The 21,982-nt window shown below is 42.1% G+C and overlaps 1 protein-coding gene across 3 annotated transcripts; it reads left to right on the forward strand.

Annotated features, from left to right (window-relative positions):
* The first annotated feature begins 56 nt into the window (after window positions 1–56).
* CYB561D2 (cytochrome b561 family member D2) lies at window positions 57–13,398 on the forward strand. Of its 3 annotated transcripts, none has more exons than XM_081936782.1 (4): window positions 57–200; window positions 2,645–2,949; window positions 4,972–5,009; window positions 11,227–13,398. In XM_081936782.1, the coding sequence occupies exons 2-4, from the start codon at window positions 2,823–2,825 to the stop codon at window positions 11,728–11,730; spliced, it is 669 nt and encodes a 222-aa protein (XP_081792908.1). In that variant the 5' UTR covers window positions 57–200; window positions 2,645–2,822; the 3' UTR covers window positions 11,731–13,398. The 3 variants fall into 3 exon arrangements, with proteins under 3 accessions (XP_081792908.1, XP_081792909.1, XP_081792910.1); XM_081936783.1 differs by having other exon boundaries at window positions 58–200; window positions 2,747–2,949; XM_081936784.1 differs by lacking the exons at window positions 57–200; window positions 4,972–5,009 and having other exon boundaries at window positions 2,811–2,949.
* The last annotated feature ends 8,584 nt before the right edge of the window (window positions 13,399–21,982 follow it).

The following is a 21,982-nucleotide window of genomic DNA, read 5'->3' on the forward strand; positions in this document are numbered from 1 at the left end:
GTCGCGCAGTTAGCTGTCTTGGAGAGGGTTTGCCCGATGATGGGCAGCGCGGCTCAGCCTCTCAGGCGCCGAGACCGGCCCCCAGGGTAGGTGGAACGTATGACAAGCTGGGTGGACTTGGCCAATCAAAAGGCATCAGATACTTCCTCGGCTTCCACCGGAGTTGATGCCCCTTTGCGATGCTGCTGTTCTCGGCGGAGGTGAGTTCTTTGGAATCTCCGCCAAGGCGGTTGGCTTGGCGCTGGGAGAGGGATGCTTTTCTCAAAGCCTGCTGAGCCTTGTGGGCGGATTAGGGCAGATCTGCGGAAGGGGGTGGGCTCTGCTTCGGGTTTCCAGGGCTTGGGATGCTTTTTGTGGAACAGCAGCCCGGGAACTCAACGCTTATCATTCTGGCAAAAAGAAACCCTAGGTGTGGTGGTCCTTGGTTGGTGGAGGCATCTCTCCACACCTCTTGTACTAACAGACCTTATCGCCTATGCCAGTTGCAATGCAAGATGTAGGGTGGGCAAAGCCGAGGTAGGGAGCGGCTGCTTTATCCGAGGAGAATCTATGTCCTGGTGCTGTCGGATTAGGTGAGGCGGAAGATCGGCACATTCTCTGCCTCTCCCCGAAATGATTGTCGAAATTGTGCATCATCGTTTTGGACGGAATCCTGACAGCTGTGCGTCTCTTTAGACAGCGTAGCTTCTCGTGTTTCCTTCCTTCCAGCAGCCACCTCCACTTTCGATTGTGCCCTTAAGATACGCGGTGCTCAATCGAAATGCAGGCTGTCCTCGTCTTCTTTTTCAAAATGCTCAGGAGGGAGCCTTGCCTTGCCACTGAAAGAAAAGGAAGGAAGGCTATGACGTCTGTCTCTTTGCCTTAATACTGTATTAGAGAGAACAGCCTAGGGCTAAAAGAGGATTGTGTTGTTTGTGGCTCAGCATCTTGTAAGGAACCTAGCCAATAAGCTAGCACGTTATACATTTTATTTATTTAGGCATACCTGAACAAGGTCTGATAGGAAAGCCTATTGGTAGGATCAACCTGTCTTAAAGTTAGTCAGATTTCTTGGTTCCAGTCTCATTTCTTTTTAATCCCGTGGCTTTATTTAATTAAGGTTGTATCTTTATAGATTCAGCTTCTTACAAAACTTGGAGTTGAATTCTCAGTTGTTTTCATTAATTACGGCCTCCCCATATAGGTAAAGCAAATTTGTGGCAACTTGAATTTGCATATTATAAATTTATGATTCCAAAATAGCTGTTACAGGGTATATAGAACTGTAATTCTCATTAGCAATGAGCTTTCTCTATGAAAAGGTGTAAGAAACACATGCATGTATGATTATATATTTAAGTTGCTTGCCTATTCCTTCAGGTGCAAATAATTTAATGGATGGATTTTGAAATGTCAGAAGACGTCTCAGGGTGATGCTCACTTGGTAGCCTTGGACAAATTACCATCAATTAGCAAGAGTAAATATGAAGAGAGGAAAAAATATTTTCATGTTTATATTTATATAACCCTGAACAATAAAAATTGAGTGAACAGATTGCTTGCAAGCTGTATAGCGCATAAAAATTAAAAATAATACACTGTTGTTTTCTATTAGTGCTTTTGATTGAACAATTTTTCAGGAGTTTTATCTAGAAATGTTATTTTTCAGAATTTCAAGTGTTTGCCATCTACTATGCTGCAGAGGACTGAAGATGGGCAGCATGACAGATGTGAAGATGAACCCTTCTGTGTTCTTTAACGATACATATTCAAACATACTCATAGTTTATGATTGAGATGTATTTCCACAGATATTACATTACATTCAGAACCTAAAAATATCTAAAATTTGGTTTCCTTTCTGGCAGAATCCCAGGTTTTGATGGCACATTCTTGTTGGAAATGAAGACTGCTTTGATAGCCTAGGGCAGCGATGGCAAACCTTTTTTGGCTCGCGTGCCATAAGTGGGGGGAGCGCAGGGGGGTCGTGTGCAGGCGTGCCACACCCATAATGCAATGCGCGACCCCCCTCAGTGCACATGTGCACACTACAGGAGCGACCTCCCATTTTTTGCATGCTTTTTTCGCCCTCCCCAGGCTCCAGAGTCTTTATAGGAGCCTGGGGAGGGCGAAAACAGCATCGCCTGCCCCCCCCCCCCCGGAAGCCCTCTGAAGGCTTCAGGGACCTTCAGGACGCTTCCCTAAAGCCTCCGGAGCAGTCAAAGCGAACCTCCGAGCAAATCAGAAGTCCATTCCCGAACTTCTGGTTTGCCCATAGGGATGATTTTTTGCGCTCCAGAGGCTTCAGGAAAGCTCATGAAGCCTCCGGAGGGCCTCCAGGGGGGGCGGGGGAGGCTCTTTTCACCCTCCCCAGGCTCCTATAAAGCCTCTGGAGCCTGGGGAGGGCGAAAAAAGGCTTTAAAAAAGGGTGAACTCAGCTGGCCAGCGTGCACATGCGTGCCGGCCAGCTGACAGGGCAGCACCTCACATGCCCTGACAAATGGCTCCGCATGCCAGCTGTGGCACGCGTGCCATAGGTTCGCCATCACTAGCCTAGGGTTTTGTTTGATTATACTTGAGGACTAAAGATGATTATTGGGTTTCCAGATGCTTTTATTTTGCTCCTTCTTTTCTTAATATTATCTCTTTACATTTATTCACACAGGATAATTGACAGAAGCATGAGAAACCTGAAGCAGATTTTTTTTGTTTAAAGACAGTAGTGCTTGAATTTTCCCTTACTTTGATATTCTGGAACCCTTGATAGGTCTTGCATGTAAACACAGAAGATCAATAATTAGTGGACAGTGGAAGGCCAACGCCTTATTCGTATTCCAGAAGACATGGCTCTGACAGTTGAAACGGAATCTCGGATTTACCACTCTCTCAGGACTGTCTTTGGTGCAACCGCACACCTGGTTTCCCTTGGATTCACCATTGTTATGGTGGTACTCACCAGACCTGGATCAAGTAAGTAAAGAACAAAGGGAGAACCATGTGGTGTTATTTCCCCAATAGTACTTGAAACATGGACAGGAATGCTTATGATATATTGTACAGTACAGATCGTCCTGCTGGATGATGACTTTAGTTAGAAGGCAAAGCTGGACATAGTGGGGTGGGGGGTGGGGGGAAGAGGAAGGCAGGCTGAAAGTCAGTCAGTAACCTCCCTGGTTGAGTTAGACTTGGATCTTGGCAATTCTAGTCACCCATTTTGACCAACACTCTACTCTGGATTTTCCAACTTCAACTGTACTGCTATATATAATTAAAAGAATTAGTGAAGTGGGGAGGTAAGATGTACTTGAGCTAGTTAGATTCAGATCCCACTCAGTTATGAAGTTCTCTTGATAAATTTTGGCCAATCATGCCTTCAGCCCCACTTATCTTATAGGATCATAGCTGTGATAGTGTTGGGAAAGACCCCATTCATAAATGCTACCTCGAGTTCTCAGAGAAAAAAGTTATATTTGTGTGCATGCCTTTGAGTCATTGTTTAATCCTGATGACTGTCTGGACAAGTCTGCAGTTTGCTTGGCAAGGTAAAAGTATGTAGAAGTGGCTTGCAATTGTCTTCCTAGGGAAAAGAGAGAGTGTGAATGACTGGTCCAAGGTCACCCAGCTGGCTTCATACCTATCATGGGACTAGTAGTCATGATCTTCCAATTTCTAGCCATAAGGATGCTTAATGTATAATAATCTGTGATTATGAACTGGGTTGCATCCATATTGCACTGCCTTGCTGAATTTGGTCAGTGTGCATAGCCTTTGCTTTTGTTTGACTGACTACAGACTTCATCCCATTCATTGCAGTGTCTTCTCCAATCTAGTTATAGTTCTGTATCTTCTGCAAAAAAAAAAGGTAATCCATTTCTCTTAGTAAAAGGAAGATGACAGTGAAATAAGAGCCTTGAATGCAAAGGCGTAATATGAATTAAGCTCCATTTTCCATGTTGAATAAAGAATTTTGAGAATGTACATCATTTTGCAGGATCACAGGAAACAAAATTATAAATCAATACAATAATGTTTATTTTATTTGTATCCTGTCTTTATTATTTTTTATAAGTAACTCAATTCAGTGAACATATCCAACACACTTGCCTTCTTCTATTTTCCTGCAACCACCACTCTGAAGTGAATTGGGCTGTGAGAATGATTGGCTTAAGGTCACCCAGCTGGCTCTCATGGATAAGGCGGGACTATGGAACTCATGAACTACTGGTTTCTAGCCTTGTATCTTAACCACTAGACCAAACTGATTAACATTTAATTCTGAGAATGTATGTTGTGTTACCTTATTATAAATATTATGTAGTATAAAGTTTCATGAATTAGCACTTAAAAATTTACTTCATAATAATCTGTTTTCTTTTTTTAAAAAATTCTCCATGGACATGTTTTATTTCTTCCTCAACCCCAAGAGATTATTAGATTCATATTTGAAAAGAACCTCAACATTACTTATTTCACAAATAAATGGGCTTCCAATACTGGCATATTTAGTATTGTTCTACTTGTAGTTTCTCAGTCAACATATTAATACTGTACTTCAGTTATCTGTGGACGTGTCAGTTCTTCTGTCCTGGGCTACACTTTAACCTCTTAGCTGCAGAAATCTTATTAGTGATACAAGGATAGAAAGGGCAATAATTACTTGTTGACCCTGTTTTGCGTAATTTGGGAGAATTTAGGAATGGGAATGAAATCCTTGTGCTTCTATTTCTACCCTTAAAAGTACCCAGTCTGAAAACAGGATGAAAATTGTCCCTAATTAGCTTCCAGATTTTGGTGGCTCTACCTTTGGTGGCTTCCAGGGGCTCCCAAATGCAGTATCAGCATAGGCACAGCTATGATAGAAACCTTGGGTCGGGTTATCTCACACCAGGGTGTTTTAAGACTCCAACGAATGAAGTGAATGTAAGGAGCATACTTTATCTTTTCAGCCATGATTAACCAGCAAAGATTGATTTTGCTCTCATTCCTTTCCAGGTTTGTTCTCCTGGCATCCTTTCTTAATGTCTCTTGCGGTAAGCCAGACAAATGAGATTATGTTTTCTAGATTTTTTTCCTCAAATAACTAACTATGCAGGTAATCCTTGACCAATGACCACAATACAGCCTGCCCATTACAATCGAGAGAGCACATCACTTAATGACCTCCACCCTCTGCAGTTGTTAAAATGACTATGTGGATCGTTAAGCGGAACACAGTGTGCCCATTGGCCGGTGGGGGGGAGGTCCTGGAAGTCCTGGCTCATGCCCACCTGCCATGGGCTTCCCAAGGTCTCCTAAAACACTCCATGCTCTGCTTCCCACCTCTTGGGGTCTCCACAGCCCTGGGGCCTGATTCTCCCTCCCTGCACTGATTTCCCACAGGGCTTTGACTTTCTGCCCATTCCCCATCACTGACATAGCTTTTGAAGCTCTCCAGAGCTCTGCACCTCACATTGGGGAAGGAGACCATGCCACATCACCCCTCGGCGTTCCTGGGCTGTGTGGCTGCATCATAGATGCAGCTGCCATTTTAGTGCAGCTACAATATGGATTGCTTTGCTGCTGGGCTATGTTGCCTAGCAACACTGTTCCTTGTAGCCGCACTGCAATGGCAGCTGTGGCCCAGTAACAGAACTTAGCCAATCAGGAATTGAACTGCCCTGCCATAGACTTGCCTTGCTGCCTCCTGATTGGGTAAGACGCAGCAGCCTGCCAGTGGGAGAATCCAGCTACCTGATTGGTCAATTGCCTGACAGCTCGACTATAAAAGAGCTGTCAGCTGTCTTTTGCTTGCTGTTTGCCGGTCTGAGATTTGCCGTACTTATGAGCTGTTTGTCACTGTTAATAAAGGTTGTGTTAGCTTCAACCTGCCTTGCCTCAGTCCCTGTCTGCCTCGTTCTCCCTACAGAACACTGGCGACGACGGTGGGATCAGGTCTGAGGTAAAGGACAAAGGCGAAGTCACTGTTAGAGCTGTCTCGAGTCACTAAGCGATGAGACGTTGCTCATCGCTGAATTTTTTTTCTCTGATTCTTCACGCCCGTCCTTCTCAGGATGGCTACCCAACCGGCATTCTCGGCATTCAGCCCAGCCACCAAAACATGGGATGCTTGAGTGCTTCCTGGAAGCAAACGACTTCACTGGTTTGTCTAGCGGCTGTAAAAGAGGCTATTTCCTCAGCGCCTGTGGCCACGAAATGTTTGGCACAGCCAGGGCTTTAGCAGCCCCTCAGTCAGTGCACTCAATGCCTTGGGAGATGCTATTGGAGAAGCTGAAGAACCATTATTCTCCAACTCCCTCACACATGGCGAGGCGCTATGCATTCCGACAGAGAGTCCAGAGAGAGGGAGAATCCATGTCGGATTACATGGCGTCTCTCAGAACGGCGGCTCTTCATTGCAATTTCCCTGTGCTGGACGATGCCCTGCTAGAACAGCTAGTCTGTGGTATCAGAGACCTCAGACTCCAGCGGCGTTTGCTGGTGTGAAAAGAGCTGACACTTCAGGCAGCCGTGGACAAAGCCAAGGCATACGAGATGTCTGACAAGTCTACTGCAGAAATTCAAAAATTTCTGCTGCCAGCCACTCATGCCAGCAGTGGCCACGCTGTCCACTACAACGAGGTCGAAGCAGGCGATCTCTCAGACATTGAAGAGGACATCAGCTGCCTCAAACTGACAACCCGAAAAAGCCGGTCACAGAGAGACTTTTTGCCTCAGTCAGGTTGCCTCAGCTGTGGCGGGAACCATGCAAGGGCAAATTGCAGGTTCAAAGCCGCCATTGTCAACGTTGTGATAGGAAGGGACATTTAGCCAAGGTGTGCAGGGCGGCCATGCCAGTTGCTCTTCGGCCTCCCGAACACGCCTTGCCAAGGCAGTCCACAACACTAGCGCCTGCGCACCGTCGGGACTGTTTTGCCATTGCCGATGACCAGCAGCACTCTGAATGGGCTGTCAGTCACGCATCGCTCTCAAAGCTGGCTCACAAAATATATCTGACTGTCCAAATTGAGGGGAAGCCCTGTAAAATGGAGGTGGACACAGGGTCTTCAAAATCCCTTGTCTCGTGGGCCACAATTAAGCGCATGCTGCCCAGCCTTACTAAGGCTACCCTGAGGCAATGCCCAATTCGCCTTAGGGACTATCAAGGGCAGCAGATCCCTATTGTGGGCTGTGGCACATTCCAGGTCACCTGCCAAGACTTCAAAGGGCCTCTCCCTCTCGTCACTGTCGACGGCCAGCTGCCCAACCTCCTAGGGCTGGACTGGTTCTCCACGCTGGGGCTCAACGTTTCCGGCATCCATTCCGTGGTTCCAGACCCTTTCGCTGTGCTTACCAGCGAGTTCGCAGACATTTTCGATGACCGGCTAGGTAAATATACGGAGACACCTATTTCATTTAATTTGGACTCCCAGGTGGCACCAATCCACCTTAAGCCTAGGAGGGTGCCATTTGCCCTATGGCCCAAGGTAGATTTAGAATTGGATAAATTAATCGTGCAAGGGGTGCTAGAGGCAGTGGACCACTCCCCCTGGGAGACCCCCATTGTCATACCCATCAAACAGGATGGGAGCATTAGGATCTGTGGTGACTTTAAATGCACCTTCAATAGGGGGTTGCAAGCCAACCCTTACCCTGTACCTGTGGTGCAGCACCTGCTCCACTCCCTGGGCCAGGGTAATGTTTTTGCTAAGATAGCACAAGCCTATCAACAGCTCCCTGTGGATGAGGCCACCGCCTTAGCCCAGACCATAGTGACCCACCAGGGAGCTTTTAAGTGCAAGAGGTTACAGTTTGGGGTCAGCATTGCCCAGGCATCTTTCAAAGCCTGATGGAGCGATTGCTCCAAGGGCTGCCTGGGGTGGTGCCTTATTTCAATGATGTGCTTGTATCCGCCAAGGATCAAGCCGACCTCATCATCAAATTAAGGGCAGTCTTGCATAGGTTTTGTCAAGCGGGGCTTAAACTTAAGCGTGGCAAATGCAAGTTAGGAGTCCCCAACACAGAATTTTTGGGGTACCTTGTGGATGCCAAGGGCATCTGCCTTACCCCGTCCGAAATTGAGGCAATCAAAAAAGCCCCCACACCTACATCTAAGGCAGAGCTTCAGGCTTTTCTGGGGCTTCTCAATTTTTACGCCATATTTTTGCCCCATAAGGCTTCGTTGGCAGAGCCTCTTCACAGGCTCCTAGATTCTAAGACGCCCTGGCATTGGGGTCCTTAGGAAGCCCATGCTTTTAAGGCAGTCAAGGACGTTCTCACGTCCCAGTCACTGCTGGTTCAGTATAGTGACCGCCTTCCCTTGGTACTGGCGTGCGATGCATCGCCTTTTGGCATTGGGGCTGTGCTGAGCCACGTTCTCCCTAATGGCTCAGAGGCCCCAATTGCCTATTATTCCTGCACTCTCTAAGCTGCGGAAAGAAACTACAGCCAGATAGACAAAGAAGCTTTAGCTGCTGTAGCAGGGGTCAAGCGGTTCCATGACTATGTCTATGGTCGATTTTTCCAATTAGTCATGGACCACAAACCCCTCTTGGGTCTCTTGGGAGGGGACCGCCAGACCCCCCAAATATTGTCACCTAGAATGACCAGGTGGACAGTCTTCCTGGCTGCCTACAATTACCAGCTGCTTTACAGGCCAGGAAAGAACTTGGGGCATGCTGATGCCCTCAGCCGCTGCCCCCTGCCAGCGCTGGTGGTTGACCCTGCTCCCGCTGCCTCTGTCCTACTAGTTGAGGAACTAGCTATGCCAATATCCGCCCAGGATATTGCCAGGTTTTCTGCCAAGGACCCTGTTCTCTCCCAGGTGCTGGACTGGGTGCGCAGGGGGTGGCCGCAAGGGCCAGTTGGTCAGGAGTTCCAGTCCTTTTCTGTACGCCAGCATGAGCTATCCGTTCTCAATGGATGCCTGCTGTGGGGAAGCCGGGTAGTACCTCCCCCCAAGCTTAGGGCACCAATTTTGAGCTGCTTGCACACTGCTCACCCAGGAATCGTGCACATGAAAGCGCTGGGCAGGAGCTACGTGTGGTGGCCCAAAATTGACCAGCAGATAGAAGACTGGGTGGCTGCTTGCCAACAGTGCCAGCAATCAAGGCCAGCTCCCCCGTCAGTGCCCGTCAGAGAGTGGGACATGCCCCGGGCTCCATGGGCACAAATCTATTTGGATTTCGCTGACCCATTTTTGGGACAGAATTTTCTAATTGTAGTGGACGCCTACTCGAAGTGGGTGGAGCTGGCGCTCATGCCATCCACCACTTCAGAGGCCATCATTAAAGTACTGGAAAGACTTTTTGCAACCCATGGGTTGCCTGATGTGGTGGTGTCTGACAACGGACCCCAGCTAGGCTTCCGACATGCAACCACGGCTCAATTTCACCCGGCGGGCAACGGCCTGGCTGCACGAACCGTCCGGTCTACTAAGGAGGCATTGGGCCGCCTAGGGCCAGGCAATTGGCAAAATAAATTGTCCCAATACCTCCTGGCGCAACATACAACACCGTGTCCGGTTACCAACCAAAGCCCAGCAGAACGGCTAATGGGACGCCGGCTCCGGACAACCCTGGACCGGCTGCTCCCCAGTTATGTTCCAGAGAAAAGCCCCATCACAGACTGCACTGCTCGAGACTTTAACGTGGGAGACCTGGTCTACGCTCAGAACTCTGGAGCTAAACCAGGGTGGCTCCCTGGGCAAATAACACAGCTAACTGGACCCTACTGTTATAGGGTCCAGCTTGATGATGGGAGGGAGTGGCGCCGACACATTAATCAACTTAGACGAAGATCGCCCGGTGCTCCAGACTTCCAACCAGGGCAGGCCCAATCCTGCCCTGGTGAACTAATGCCGCCCGAAGCCGCTTCCACGCCCGTCTCCAACGACTTCTCATCGCCAGCCCTACCTGGCAGTCCAGTTGGTCCAGCGATGATCACTCATTCTGCCGCCTCGGCCGCTCAGTCTCCAGCAGTTCCGCAGGCTTAGCCAGCAGAGACTCCTCCTATGGCCGCTGCCCCTGAACTAAGACGATCAGGGCAGATCCGACGTCGGCCAGCGTACTTGGCGGACTACGCATGTGCCAACTGGGAGGAGAGGGGTGTTGTGTATTGAACTGCCCTACCATAGACTTGCCTTGCTGCCTCCTGATTGGCTAAGACGCAGCACCCTGCCAGCGGGAGAATCCAGCTACCTGATTGGTCAATTGCCTGACAGCTCGACTATAAAAGAGCTGTCAGCTGTCTTTTGCTTGCTGTTTGCCGGTCTGAGATTTGCCGTACTTATGAGCTGTTAATAAAGGTTGTGTTAGCTTCAACCTGCCTTGCCTCAGTCCCTGTCTGCCTCGTTCTCCCTGCAGAACAGAACAATCCATTATGGTTCCCTAACATGAACTGGGCAATGCTGTAGAAAGCGCTGGCATTTTCCATAGCACTGCACAGACCATGATAGGAAACAGAACAAACTGCTTCATTGCTGGGCTGCGTGGCACGATCCCAAAAGCGGCTACCATTTTATGAACAACCCCATGTGGCACAATCCTGGAAGTGTCTGCCATTTTATGAATGGCAATTTAATATGGCCACTTGGAAGATGTGCCTCAACAACAAAACTGTGCTTCCCTGACTCAGGCTCTGGAGTTTTTAGAAAGTTAAGTAAGGAGGAGGATGGGAAGCAGATCCAAGGCCTCTGGAGACCCCGTGTATGTGGGGAAATAGGAGAACAGGCAGGAGGGCAGTACAGTATTACTGTGTTGTTCATAAGGATGAATGACTGCAGGGTCACTGCAGCAGATGTAACTTCAGGACTAGGTCATAAGTAGTCTTTGGGGGATCTGCCTAACAGCTGCTAGGTGACTGATTGTAAGTTGAGGACTACCTGTACAACCTTCTCTTTTATAACAAGTTGTTCAATTTGCTGTCTCTTCATGCAAAAAGGCAGAATACTTTGTTGCACATAATAGAGGACAGGTGCGTATTCTTTACTATGGAAGTTGGGAAAAATAGCATAACACTTCTGCTGCCCTGTTTCAAGAATGAATCTCTCTCTATATTGTCTCTATCTGTATTTTCGCTTTTGCAGAATTTCATTTAAAAGTTACGTACTGTATCTTCTTGAATAGAGCCTCCCCCATTGACAAATTACTCTCTCACTAAATATCTGACCGTTTCCCAAATTTTCGCATGAAGTATTGCTAAAAAAAAAAATTCAGCTAACCTTTATATGGGAAACCCTTATGGTTTTTTTTCCTTCTTCCCTTCTCCCAGTTTTCCTTCCTGATGACAGAGGCCCTGCTGACTTTCTCTCCAGAGAGCTCCCTCCTCCGGTCCTTCTCCCGCAAGGCCAAGGTCCGCTTCCATTGGGCTTTACAGCTGCTTGCTCTCATCTGTGCATTGCTGGGATTGGCCATTATCAGCTATAACAAGTACCTCAATGGGAAAGAGCACTTTGTCACCTGGCACGGCCAGACTGGCTTGCTGACAGTGGTATATGCTAGCCTGCAGTGCATGGGTGGGCTCGCCCTGCTCTATCCCAAACTGATGAAGAACTGGACCCTTACCAAACTGAAACTGTACCATGCCACATCAGGGCTGATTGGGTATCTTCTTGGTTGTGCCAGCTTGATGCTGGGCATGTGTTCCCTGTGGTTTTCCACAACTGTGACTGGAATCTCCTGGTATCTAATTGTGCTGTGCCCTATTCTCATCAGTTTGGTTATCATGAACCAAGTGAGCAATGCTTATCTCTACCGTAAAAGAATCCAGCCTTGAAAACAGTCTTAAAGCAAGACATCTGTGTGGGATCCCAGAGACATTTCTGCATTATCTGGAAGGAATCCATAGCTATATACAGGAGTACTGGAACTCAAGCATCTTTTTCTACCTGCCTCTAACTTTGTATGGATTTTTTTTTATTGCTTCAATTTTTCCATAGCAGAGATGCCTATGCTGTTGAACCAAGTTTCTTGCAATCCCATTGCTGGAACTATAATAATTATTAATATTGTATAAGAGCCCAACTTTGCTCTACTGGTACTCCTTCACCCCTGAATGAAATCAGTGGATTAAATTATTCTTGATTGGCCATGTGCATCTATGATTGTAAATCTAACTTGCTGTAACTTCTCTTTCATATTCGTGCTCAGTTCTAAGGCATGGGCATTTTTAAACTTCCTCTTTGAAAGAATGGCTTTTATTCAATGTATTCAGTTCTTGTTTACATTGATGGTCAATTCTTCCTCTTTTTTTTAAAAGTCACATGCTATGTGAAGGTACAGCATATCCAGCTATATTAGCTAAATCATATGTGCTGATCAAGGGCTAATAATATATTTCACTTTTTTTTTAAGTAGAATTGTTTTGTGCAGATGGAAAATGTGAACAAAAAAACTTCAGAAAATGAATATTCCTTTACCTGTTGTTTTTCTTACTCAAGCCTATCAGTCCTGCTTCCAAATACTGTCATCTCCTGAAGGAGTTCAAATGCATGTTAGCCTGTAAGATAGAGACAGCTCTTCAGCATAAAAGGTATCACTTAAAACCAATGTCCCTCCATTCTCTAGGTACATTGGGATTATTGTAACTCTACTCCCAACCAATATTCTGACTTTCTGCTCTGCAATTAAAAGATGCAGAGCTATAAAAAGGCACTTTAATTTAAAGCAGAAAACAGGAACATACATTCCTGGATCCCTGCCAGAATTTAAATTATAGACAACCATTTCATGTTATTAGCCGTGGTTTAATGGCATAATAGGAAGGTTAGCAGAGCATAACAGTGAGTTGCTTACTTTGATAACCCTTTAATAAGTTTTCAAAAGATGTGTCCCCTGAAAGCATATGGTATCCTTATCCAGGAGCAAGTAACCCATGAGAATCTAGATTATTCTTGATGTGGCCATGTACATCTATAATTGTAAATTGTAGTGCTACTACAATTTTATAGACAAAAGATGTAATCAGGAAGGACAGATTTAACTTCCAACTTTAATGTTTTAAGATGTGTGGACTTCAGCTCCCAGAATACATCAGCTGGGAATGCTAGCTAGAATATTCTGGGACTCAAATCCCCACATCTTAAAATGGCTAGGGTTGGAAACACCAGTCTAATGGCAAGGAAGTAAGCACAAACTATTTTCAGAAAGATGAGAAAATGCAGGGTGAAGAATACTATTTTATCCCTATTATTTAAAAAAAAATGTTGAGGCCACCCAGAGTTTTGAATGACTTTCACAATGCACATTTGATTATCTCTCTTTCCTTACCAAAAGTTAATAGGGAGTATCCAATTTCTCTTTTCCTGCTTGGCAGCTCCTGTCTTGTAATCTCTTGTATTTCTTCTCTAACCTTCTTTCAATTTATCTTGTTCTTCCTTGTTATGTGCTATTATAAAGGCTGAATGCTGATTCTTAAAAATACACATTTTTACTCAGAAGAAAATGTACTTGGTTTATATATGGCGTGTGTGTGTGTGTGTGCGTGTGTGTGTGTTGCATTTGTGCTGATAAAGTGAGACTAGTATAGATCTATTTCAAGCTATTTAGCTCTCATCAGCTAGCCATACCCTTACTAATACAGCCCAGGTTCAATTCCCAGTAAGGGTATGGCTAGCTGATGAGAGCTAAATAGCTTGAAATAGATCTATACTAGTCTCACTTTATTTATTTATCAGCACAAATGCAACACAAATGTAACAAAGGCAACATAAAAATGGCTTTCTGCCTGGATGGCTCCTAGGGTGAGCCGAAAGACAGAAAAGGGAAGCAGTATACTCCCTCCCATATTTGGGCATACCAGGGGTTGTGACACAATACACACACACACACACACAGATATATATACTTAATAAAGCTTGTATCCCACATACGAAGAAGAGACATGACAAATATTCAAGGAGCTATGAATCCAAAGAGATGTGCAAAAGATTGGGAAATAGAACTGTTTCAATCTCTCTCAACACTTTATAGTACAGCTTTGGATATGAACTTGTGTAAAATGAGTTGAATCTGTCTCTTGGTCGTATGCATTGAATTTAGAGGTGATTAGATGATAGCTTTGGCAGCCATGAAATTTCAAAGCATGCTGGCTAAGTTAAAGCTAAAGTACTATATTTTGGTTTTTGTTTTGGCTTAAGTTTATGTTAATTAAATCATTATGGCATTTTTATGAACTAGACCACCATAGTTTATTCTACAAGAATAAAATGTTAAAATGTAAAAGAAACCAACGTTTAGCAGGATGAATGAACCCATCCCATAGCATTAGCATAATGGCTAATGCTTCAGGTTTCTTTTTAATTTCTTTTTAAAACAACAAAAGGCAAGAACGAGTAACTCTCCTCTTGAGTTTCCACAATACTTAACTCCTGAAATTCTTTCCCATATTGTATTATATAGTTTCCTGTTCTCTAAAGTGAGATCTTATGGCAAATTGATGATAGCTTGGAGTGATGGGAACTATAGTCCCAAAACTCTTGAGGAAACAGTTGGAGGATCTGTCACAAGTGAATGAAACCTCATCTTTTAGACTTGTAAAGGAAAAAAGGCTTAGCTTCTCATTAAATCAGGCAAATTATACTTGGTTTTGACTCAAACTTTTCAATATCTGAGTAGTAAGGAATAATAGTACTAGATAGTTTAATCCTGCAATTACAGACAGAAATGCATTGACAAAGAAATCCTCTCATTTCTCAAGACTTGGAATTGTTTCATATGCACAGTTCTTTAAAAATAAAGATATATCATGCAAACAGAGCTTGAGAAAAGTTCAATGTGATTAAATACATGTGCATAATCAGCATTTTCATTCATCTTTAATTCTTACATCAAAGCACTTCTCAAGCATGCTGAGGTTCTTAAAGAACTTAGAAAAAGATTATGCTTTTTCTGTTTGCTTTTCCAAAATGGGGAACAAATCTAATTGCTTTTGTTTTTTTATCTTGGCTATCCGCAACAATTGACCTCCCATAATACGTTTTGTTTGTTAACAAACATTTTGTTAATGTTTGTTAAAACAATTTCGGTAACCATAGTTCCTGCTTATGTTACTTCCAGGATCTCCTTAAATAAATATATCTTTGTATTCTACTATTGAGAAAGGATAACACCTGCTTTCCAAAGTGGGAGAAAAATAATCACAGAAAAGCTTCTTTAATGGGGAAATAATATTGTGTCACAGAGGAACTATTAATACTGATGTATTTAAAGACACTCATGTTGCAGTCAATGAAACAGACTAACTTAAGTTCTATAGTTTTCAAAGACAGATGGCCACAGGTAACTATGGTTACAATGTAGGCTTTGATTGCATTCTCCTTCCGTCCTTTTAAATTTAATTCAGTTTTCTTTTGCAAAAGCAAGAACAAAGATTAATGATCTCGTTAAGATATTTACCACATAGCATTGTGTAATGAGTATGAGATGCTCTTTTCAAGCAGCACCTAAATGCCTGCATGTTCAGTGGTTTATAGTTTAGGTATCTGTAGTTGCTACTTGTGTTCCAACATATATTTTGCCATACAGTATTATAATAAAAAAAACATACACTAGGCTTAAAAAGTTTGTTTTTGCACTGAAAGCATAGGGAAGATTAATCGTCTCATAGACACCGTCAACGAACAGTTTATAACTGGTTCTAATGCTACTTTTTTGCCCAGTGTTTACTCATTAAACCGGTCAAGTAAAGACTGCTGCCTTGATAAGAGGGAACAGAGATAATATTTGTTATCTGAAAACACTGAAAACAAAATACATACCATCAAACTGTGTAGCAAATGAACCTACCGCTGAAACTTGGGACTGGGGAAAAGAAGCTTGTACTTATGAGTGCTGAAATAAAGATTTTTTTTAAAAAATGCAGCAACTGTGACATACTGCTTGTTTTTGCTTCCTTCAGATAGATTTTGAATTGTTCAGTCAGGCAGAAATTATTGGAATGATAGCTTCCTATTTTGTGAAAGCGTAACAACCTCAGATATTTCCAATAACCTTATTCCCTTTCATTAAGATTTCTGCCTGTGTTTCAGGGGAACATTACTCATTATGGCCACAATATTTTAAGAAAAAACTTGAGTTATTTTCAAGTCATTGAGCAATAATTTAATACAGCAGCCAGATTAGCTAAGACTAGAATTAGAATCTGTTCATTAGAGCCTGGGTATGAATTAACATATTATGTTCTGACCCAGCCTTCACAAGAAATGAGAAACTGCTTACTCACAAGTAACACAAACCACTTTTTATTTAAGTCAGGGCAGGAACAGTTTTGTTCACATTGGCTGAGGCAAATTCACTCCCGATTATTTCCCAGCAGAGAGATTCCGTTGGCACTTCAAATATAGAACAATTAGTCCCAACAAACCTGGTTCTAGCAAAGGAATCCGACATGATTGATGTACATTGGAAACGAATGGTTGTCTGTGACAATCTGCCACTCCCAAACTCCTACTATTTATTTTCCAACCAGAGAAGGGCTGTCTAGCATCTAGGTCTTCGTTTCCCTGAGAGCCGGCTTACTGCTTTCCATTGCTCTCCTCTCCTCGCATACATGCATCTGGGATGGGCCCCACCTGTTCCTTCTCCTCACTCAGCTCCTGAAGACAACTGCCTCTCTACCTGGGGAAGGACAGAAGGCCCTGGCTCTCAAAATAATTGTGGATATTGACAGTGAACTGCGTGTGGTTGGAGATGGAAAGAGTGGAACATGGAAAGGGAAGATAGATGGACTCCAGATCTCAAGGTATAGAAGAAGAAAAAAGAGAAGAATTGATGGACTTAAAGAGAGAAACTTTGACAAAAGCACTACTGATAACCAAAGATAAGCTGATTAGAGAAGCTGATGGAGGGTCTCAAGATTTTACAAGATATGTAACAAGCAACAAGTTTCAAAGAGAAGTCCACACAAATTTGATTAAGGAAATAACCAGAAGACTAATTCCACAAATGGCAAAAGAAATAGGACTACACTATTACCGGAAAGACACTGGTTGAGATATAAAAACTAATAACAAAACACTAGTTAAAGTTAGTTAAAATTAGAGCATTATGTTAAAAATGAAGTGATTATGGATAAAGTTAGATAAATAATTGATAATAACAATGTATACACATATATTGGTTTGATAAGAGGAAATTTGGTATAAATTTTAAATGGTGAAAAAAGGGGAAAAAGTAAGATAAATTTAGTCAAACTATTGTTAAATAAATGACTGATAATGATAATGTAATATTTGTATCGACATGATAAAAGAGAAATTGGATATAAATTGTAAACAGTGATTAAGAAAAGAGGTGCAAAATTTTTGTTATCAAACATAATTTTTATTTTGAATGTGTTATAAAGATATAATGTTGTTGGATGATATTGAAAATAGATAACGGAATGCCATTATGTGGTTTTGTTTTAAACTTTGGAATATTTGTTATAAAGGGACATTAAAACAACTCTAGTCATATGAAGGATGAGGTATGATGATAATAATATATATAAATATATATGATGCAAAATATATAACTTGATATAAATCATAGGTGATGACGGTGGAAGGGATGCACGAAAGTTCTTTGTAACCAATTGACACACTTTTTACAATTTGTAATGGAAGATGCTTTTACGGTGTTTGTTATGTCTTGTTTGTTTGTGTTTATTCAAAAATAAATATATATGTATACACTGTAAAAAAAGAAGGCCCTTGCTCTGCCTCTGATCCTGTTCCTTATCAGAGTCTTCCAAAGACTCCATAGTTGTTCCAGGCTCCCCCTTTCCTTCATCTGACTTTGCTGCTAGCTCTGCTGGCAGCCAACAGGCCACATTTTTCTATTTGACTACAATATATAAACATATTGAACAGGCTTTATATTGACTTGTTCAATAGCAAAGTCTTACCTCGTGGCTGAATATTTTAAAACCGTTAGACCTTGTGAGATGTCTTTATGTGCACTGCTCCTGTTCCTGCTGACATCTCTGGAATATTGTCGTCTGTTCTGATTTCATTACCAGTTTAAGTAACTCAGTACACTAGATGTTGATGAAGTAAAATGGGAAAGTGCAGAGGTAATGATAGGAAGTAAGATGAGAGTAACAAAATACAGATGTTTAAGGAACACAAACCCCACAGTCATGGAAACTAATTCCCCAAATGCATTGCTGAAAACATTGTCTTTCAGAATGCGGATTTGGAATGGGGGAATTAATCTGATCTCAGCCAATATAGCAAAATTCACTAATAACATTTGTACAGTACAGGAACCTGGGAGGCAATGACACACTGGAATTCAATCTATGAAAAGCTAACCATGAGCTTAATGTACTCCAAAATTCAGTTAAGTTGATATTAATAAAACCAGAGAGGTGTTAATTAATGTTCTATGGTTAGATATAGTAGGAAAAGCTCAAGATACCGTAGCTGGAAATTCCTGAGGTTACAAACTGCACAATCATAATTTCCAATGATAAATAATTGGAGACATCTAAAAGCTCTATCTGGCTAATTAAAAATGTTAATAATTACTGAAAATAAAACAGAAGGAATGCAGCTAACTATACATATGAAAAAGCCCGGCCCTACAGAAGTGATGTCAGCATGAACTAGACTGGCAAGTAATGATGGGAAGATGGTGAAATATTAATTGATGTTTTTTCTTTCTCCTTTTTCCATACTGAAAAATATGTGCAAGCTTGTCAAAGAGGTATGACTGATAAACAGCTGTGGCTGCAATTCAAGGCTAAGAATTGGTGCCTAGCTTTAACAAATCTACATTTCAAAACCTCATTAAACTATCAAAGAAGTCGTTAATGCTAACAATAAGGCTCCTATTATTGAAATACGATCTTGAATGCTTCATTGAAATGCAATTATGCAGATAAGAAATGGCCTGAAAGTGAATAAAGGCAGTTTAAAGATATATTCTAGATAAAAAATCGTATTTCTTTTTATAGCAGCATAACAACTAAGTGATAAAATAGGTACCTATTATTTTACTGAATTTTCTCCTCAATGGTTGCTACTACCAAAATACTTCACAAAACAATGTGAGTACTTCTAATTCACAAGTGTGCGCATACCATCAAATCATTGTTACCTCCTCATGACGGCCTGAACTAATCCTGCAGGTTTTTTGGCAAGATTTTGGAAGCTATTCCCTCCTTGGTAGTGAAAGTGATATGATTTGATTTATATCTGCACTGGACAAGAGTTTTGTATTTTTTCAATTAAAAAAACTTTGCTACTTTATTTTGTATATGTCTGGTTTCTCTTTTTTTCTCTAAAGAGAGGGGAAACCTTTTTCATTTCTATTTATTCTCTGGGAATAAATAGAATATTCCCTGTGAGGAACATTATCGTAATTTTTCCTGTGGACATTTATGTTACAGAACATCTACTTCTTTTATCTTTGAGAGGAATTGCCTAAGTTTGTTGTGAAATCTGGCTATAAAAGAAATCTGGATTATATTTAAAATGAAAATAACACTATATTAAAGATTAACATTATGCATTATATGTTCTTTGCAATGCCCACAAAGAGAGATATAAAAGAAAGGAGAGAGCCAGAACAACTTAATTTCAAAGCCTTCTTGAAACCCTTACAAGCGCAATACTCAGAGAGGTAATTAGTTAAATCAGACTTGCAGTTGGATGAATTGGAAGTCAATTTGTTGCTGACAGAATTGTAATAGCTTTGTTTGAGAATTGCAGGTTCATTGGAGAAGGCCAAAAAGGTCACAAATTTAAGTTGGCAGTATGGATCAGCAATAAACTGAACTTTTAAAAGAAAATAAAGAGATTATGGGATAGATATATTATATTCCCTCAGAAGACAACTGTTAAGAGATGTTGTAGTCCAAACCGGCACAAAAATATCTCTGAACAAGTGCTACAGAGATATTCACAATAGAGAACTATGACTTTGGGGAATGAGATGCAATTATTGAGAAAGATTCCAGTTAGAATTTTAAGGAAAAGCTTCATATATTTTCAAGAATCAATCAAATTTGATCCTGGACAGATTAAAGATAATGATAGCAGTGGTCTATGGTAGATTAGAAGCCGTAGAGGACTTTCCACATGTGAAATACAATACTAGAATGTTAACAAGAGTTTTGAAGTTTAGTTTTGTTGTTGGTTTTACCTGTTAACTGATTTTTTAAAACAGTAATTAGAGGTCAAATTAGTTGGGCAAATAACTGGGGGAACAATATGTGTGTGTGCACTTTTATGCACTTTTTTGGGTCTCATCTTTGTTTTTTTGGGGGGAGGGGTGACATTGGAAATAACTTTGGAAATAAAATAATTAAAAACAGCTCAGAGAGAAACTGGCCCAAGGTCATCCAGCTGGCTTTGTGTGCCCAAGGTAGGACTAGAACTCAGTCTCCTGGTTTCTAGTGGCTTACCTTAACCACTTCACTAAACTGGCTCTCTATTTATAATTCACAGTAGTCAAACTGTAACCAAGTCTTTCATTGAGAACTTTTTTTTTATTAATGGTCTGAGACAGGCGTGTCAAACTTGCAGAGTCATGTTGTTGTCACATGACATATTGCAACTTTCCCCTTCGCTAAAATGGAGGTGGGCATGGCCAGCGCATGGGGCATCCGGCCCACAGGCCGTGAGTTTGACACCTCTGGTCTAAGATTTCAACCAGAACTACAGTGTTGTAAATACCACGTTGCCTAAGCCATCCAAAAAGTTATTCAGACTTTTAAAGTGATTTAGAAAATTAATCCATTTGGGACTTATAAATGGATTTAAAATTTTAAGTTGAAAAAGTCCTTTTGTACATGCACAGGTCACTAGTTTTTAATCTTGTCAAATTAAGTCCAATATTAATAAATTATTCTAATCAGAGATTGATCCAGCAACTCAAACTAGCTTCTGAGACTGCCTGTGAACTCAAATTTCTGAATTTAATTTTCAGATTGTCAGCCCTAGCTTTTCACATTTTTTGGGGGCTTTTCTAATATATGGGAAATATATTAGAAACAACTTTTTCACTTAACATACATTTTAGCCTCAATTGTGATCATAAGTTGAGGACTACCCATAGGTTTCGCGCCCCACTTTTGCTATTTTAAAATGTCCAAGCCGCACGACCAAATGCCGTTGCCAGGCTCAAAAACTCAACCATTGGTGTCAAGTTGTAGACGGCGAGAATAATCAACACAAAAAGCAAACTACAATTCGGGGAAATCTGCTGCTAATCCTGCAATTGCAGCCGCACAACACACAAAATGATCTTGCTATGCTTTTAATCAGCGTGGTCTTTCCTGAGCAATTAAGGGCAGCCTCAATGTCCGTTAAAAGTCCCTGAGGCAAAAGATCGTAGCTCAAAGGGGCGAACACAGGAAGTGCTAAATCTAGGGCTAAAGAGCCCCGCAATGGCGCCTACAGCACTAACTCACAACACGATGTACTGTTGTTCTCTTCTATTGATGTCAAACCGATTTATATCACAATCCAACTATCCTTCAAAACCTGAGCTGAGAGCTCAAGAAAACCAGTCCTGCGAGTTGAAACTGAATTGAAAGACGGGACCATTGCCAAGGAGGCGTGTCTTCAGATTTTCAATTCAGTCAACAAGCTAGCAGGGTAGAATAAACCAACCTGGACTCTCCCGTTGATACCATAGAGAAGTATTAAGACCTAAGAAGTAGACAGGTATTCAACCCTGGAAATTTTAAAGATCAGATAAGCAAAACAATTAGGAGACAGCTGCAGTTGGAAACTGAACTTTAAGATATCATGGTTCAGTTTTTTACTCAAGGTTTCAGGTTCAAAATGGACAGTGTTTATTATGCAGGATTTCTGTAGTGAAGTGGGATGAGGAAGTGAACAAGGATGTACATTATCTTGATCAGACTGGGCTTAATTCTACAAAAGAAGCAAGACTCTTAACATTCAGGAGTTTGCATGTTAAAGAATTCACAGACAACATCTGTTACTGCATTTTAACATCCCCTCATGTTAACAATACTGATTGCAGTGAAAATGATTTTTGTGAGTTCTTTTGCAAGTAGGAGCAAACATGGT

The sequence above is a fragment of the Natrix helvetica genome (genome assembly GCF_964273705.1).
Source record: "Natrix helvetica genome assembly, chromosome: 1".
NCBI classification, from domain to species: domain Eukaryota; kingdom Metazoa; phylum Chordata; class Lepidosauria; order Squamata; family Natricidae; genus Natrix; species Natrix helvetica.

Bases quoted from the DNA above. Each gene is read 5' to 3' on its own strand.
- CYB561D2 (XM_081936782.1), top strand. From the start codon at position 2,823: ATGGCTCTGACAGTTGAAACGGAATCTCGGATTTACCACTCTCTCAGG. The intron at 2,950-4,971 runs GTAAGTAAAGAA...ATTCCTTTCCAG, and splicing joins ACTCACCAGACCTGGATCAA to GTTTGTTCTCCTGGCATCCT. The intron at 5,010-11,226 runs GTAAGCCAGACA...CCCTTCTCCCAG, and splicing joins CTTTCTTAATGTCTCTTGCG to TTTTCCTTCCTGATGACAGA.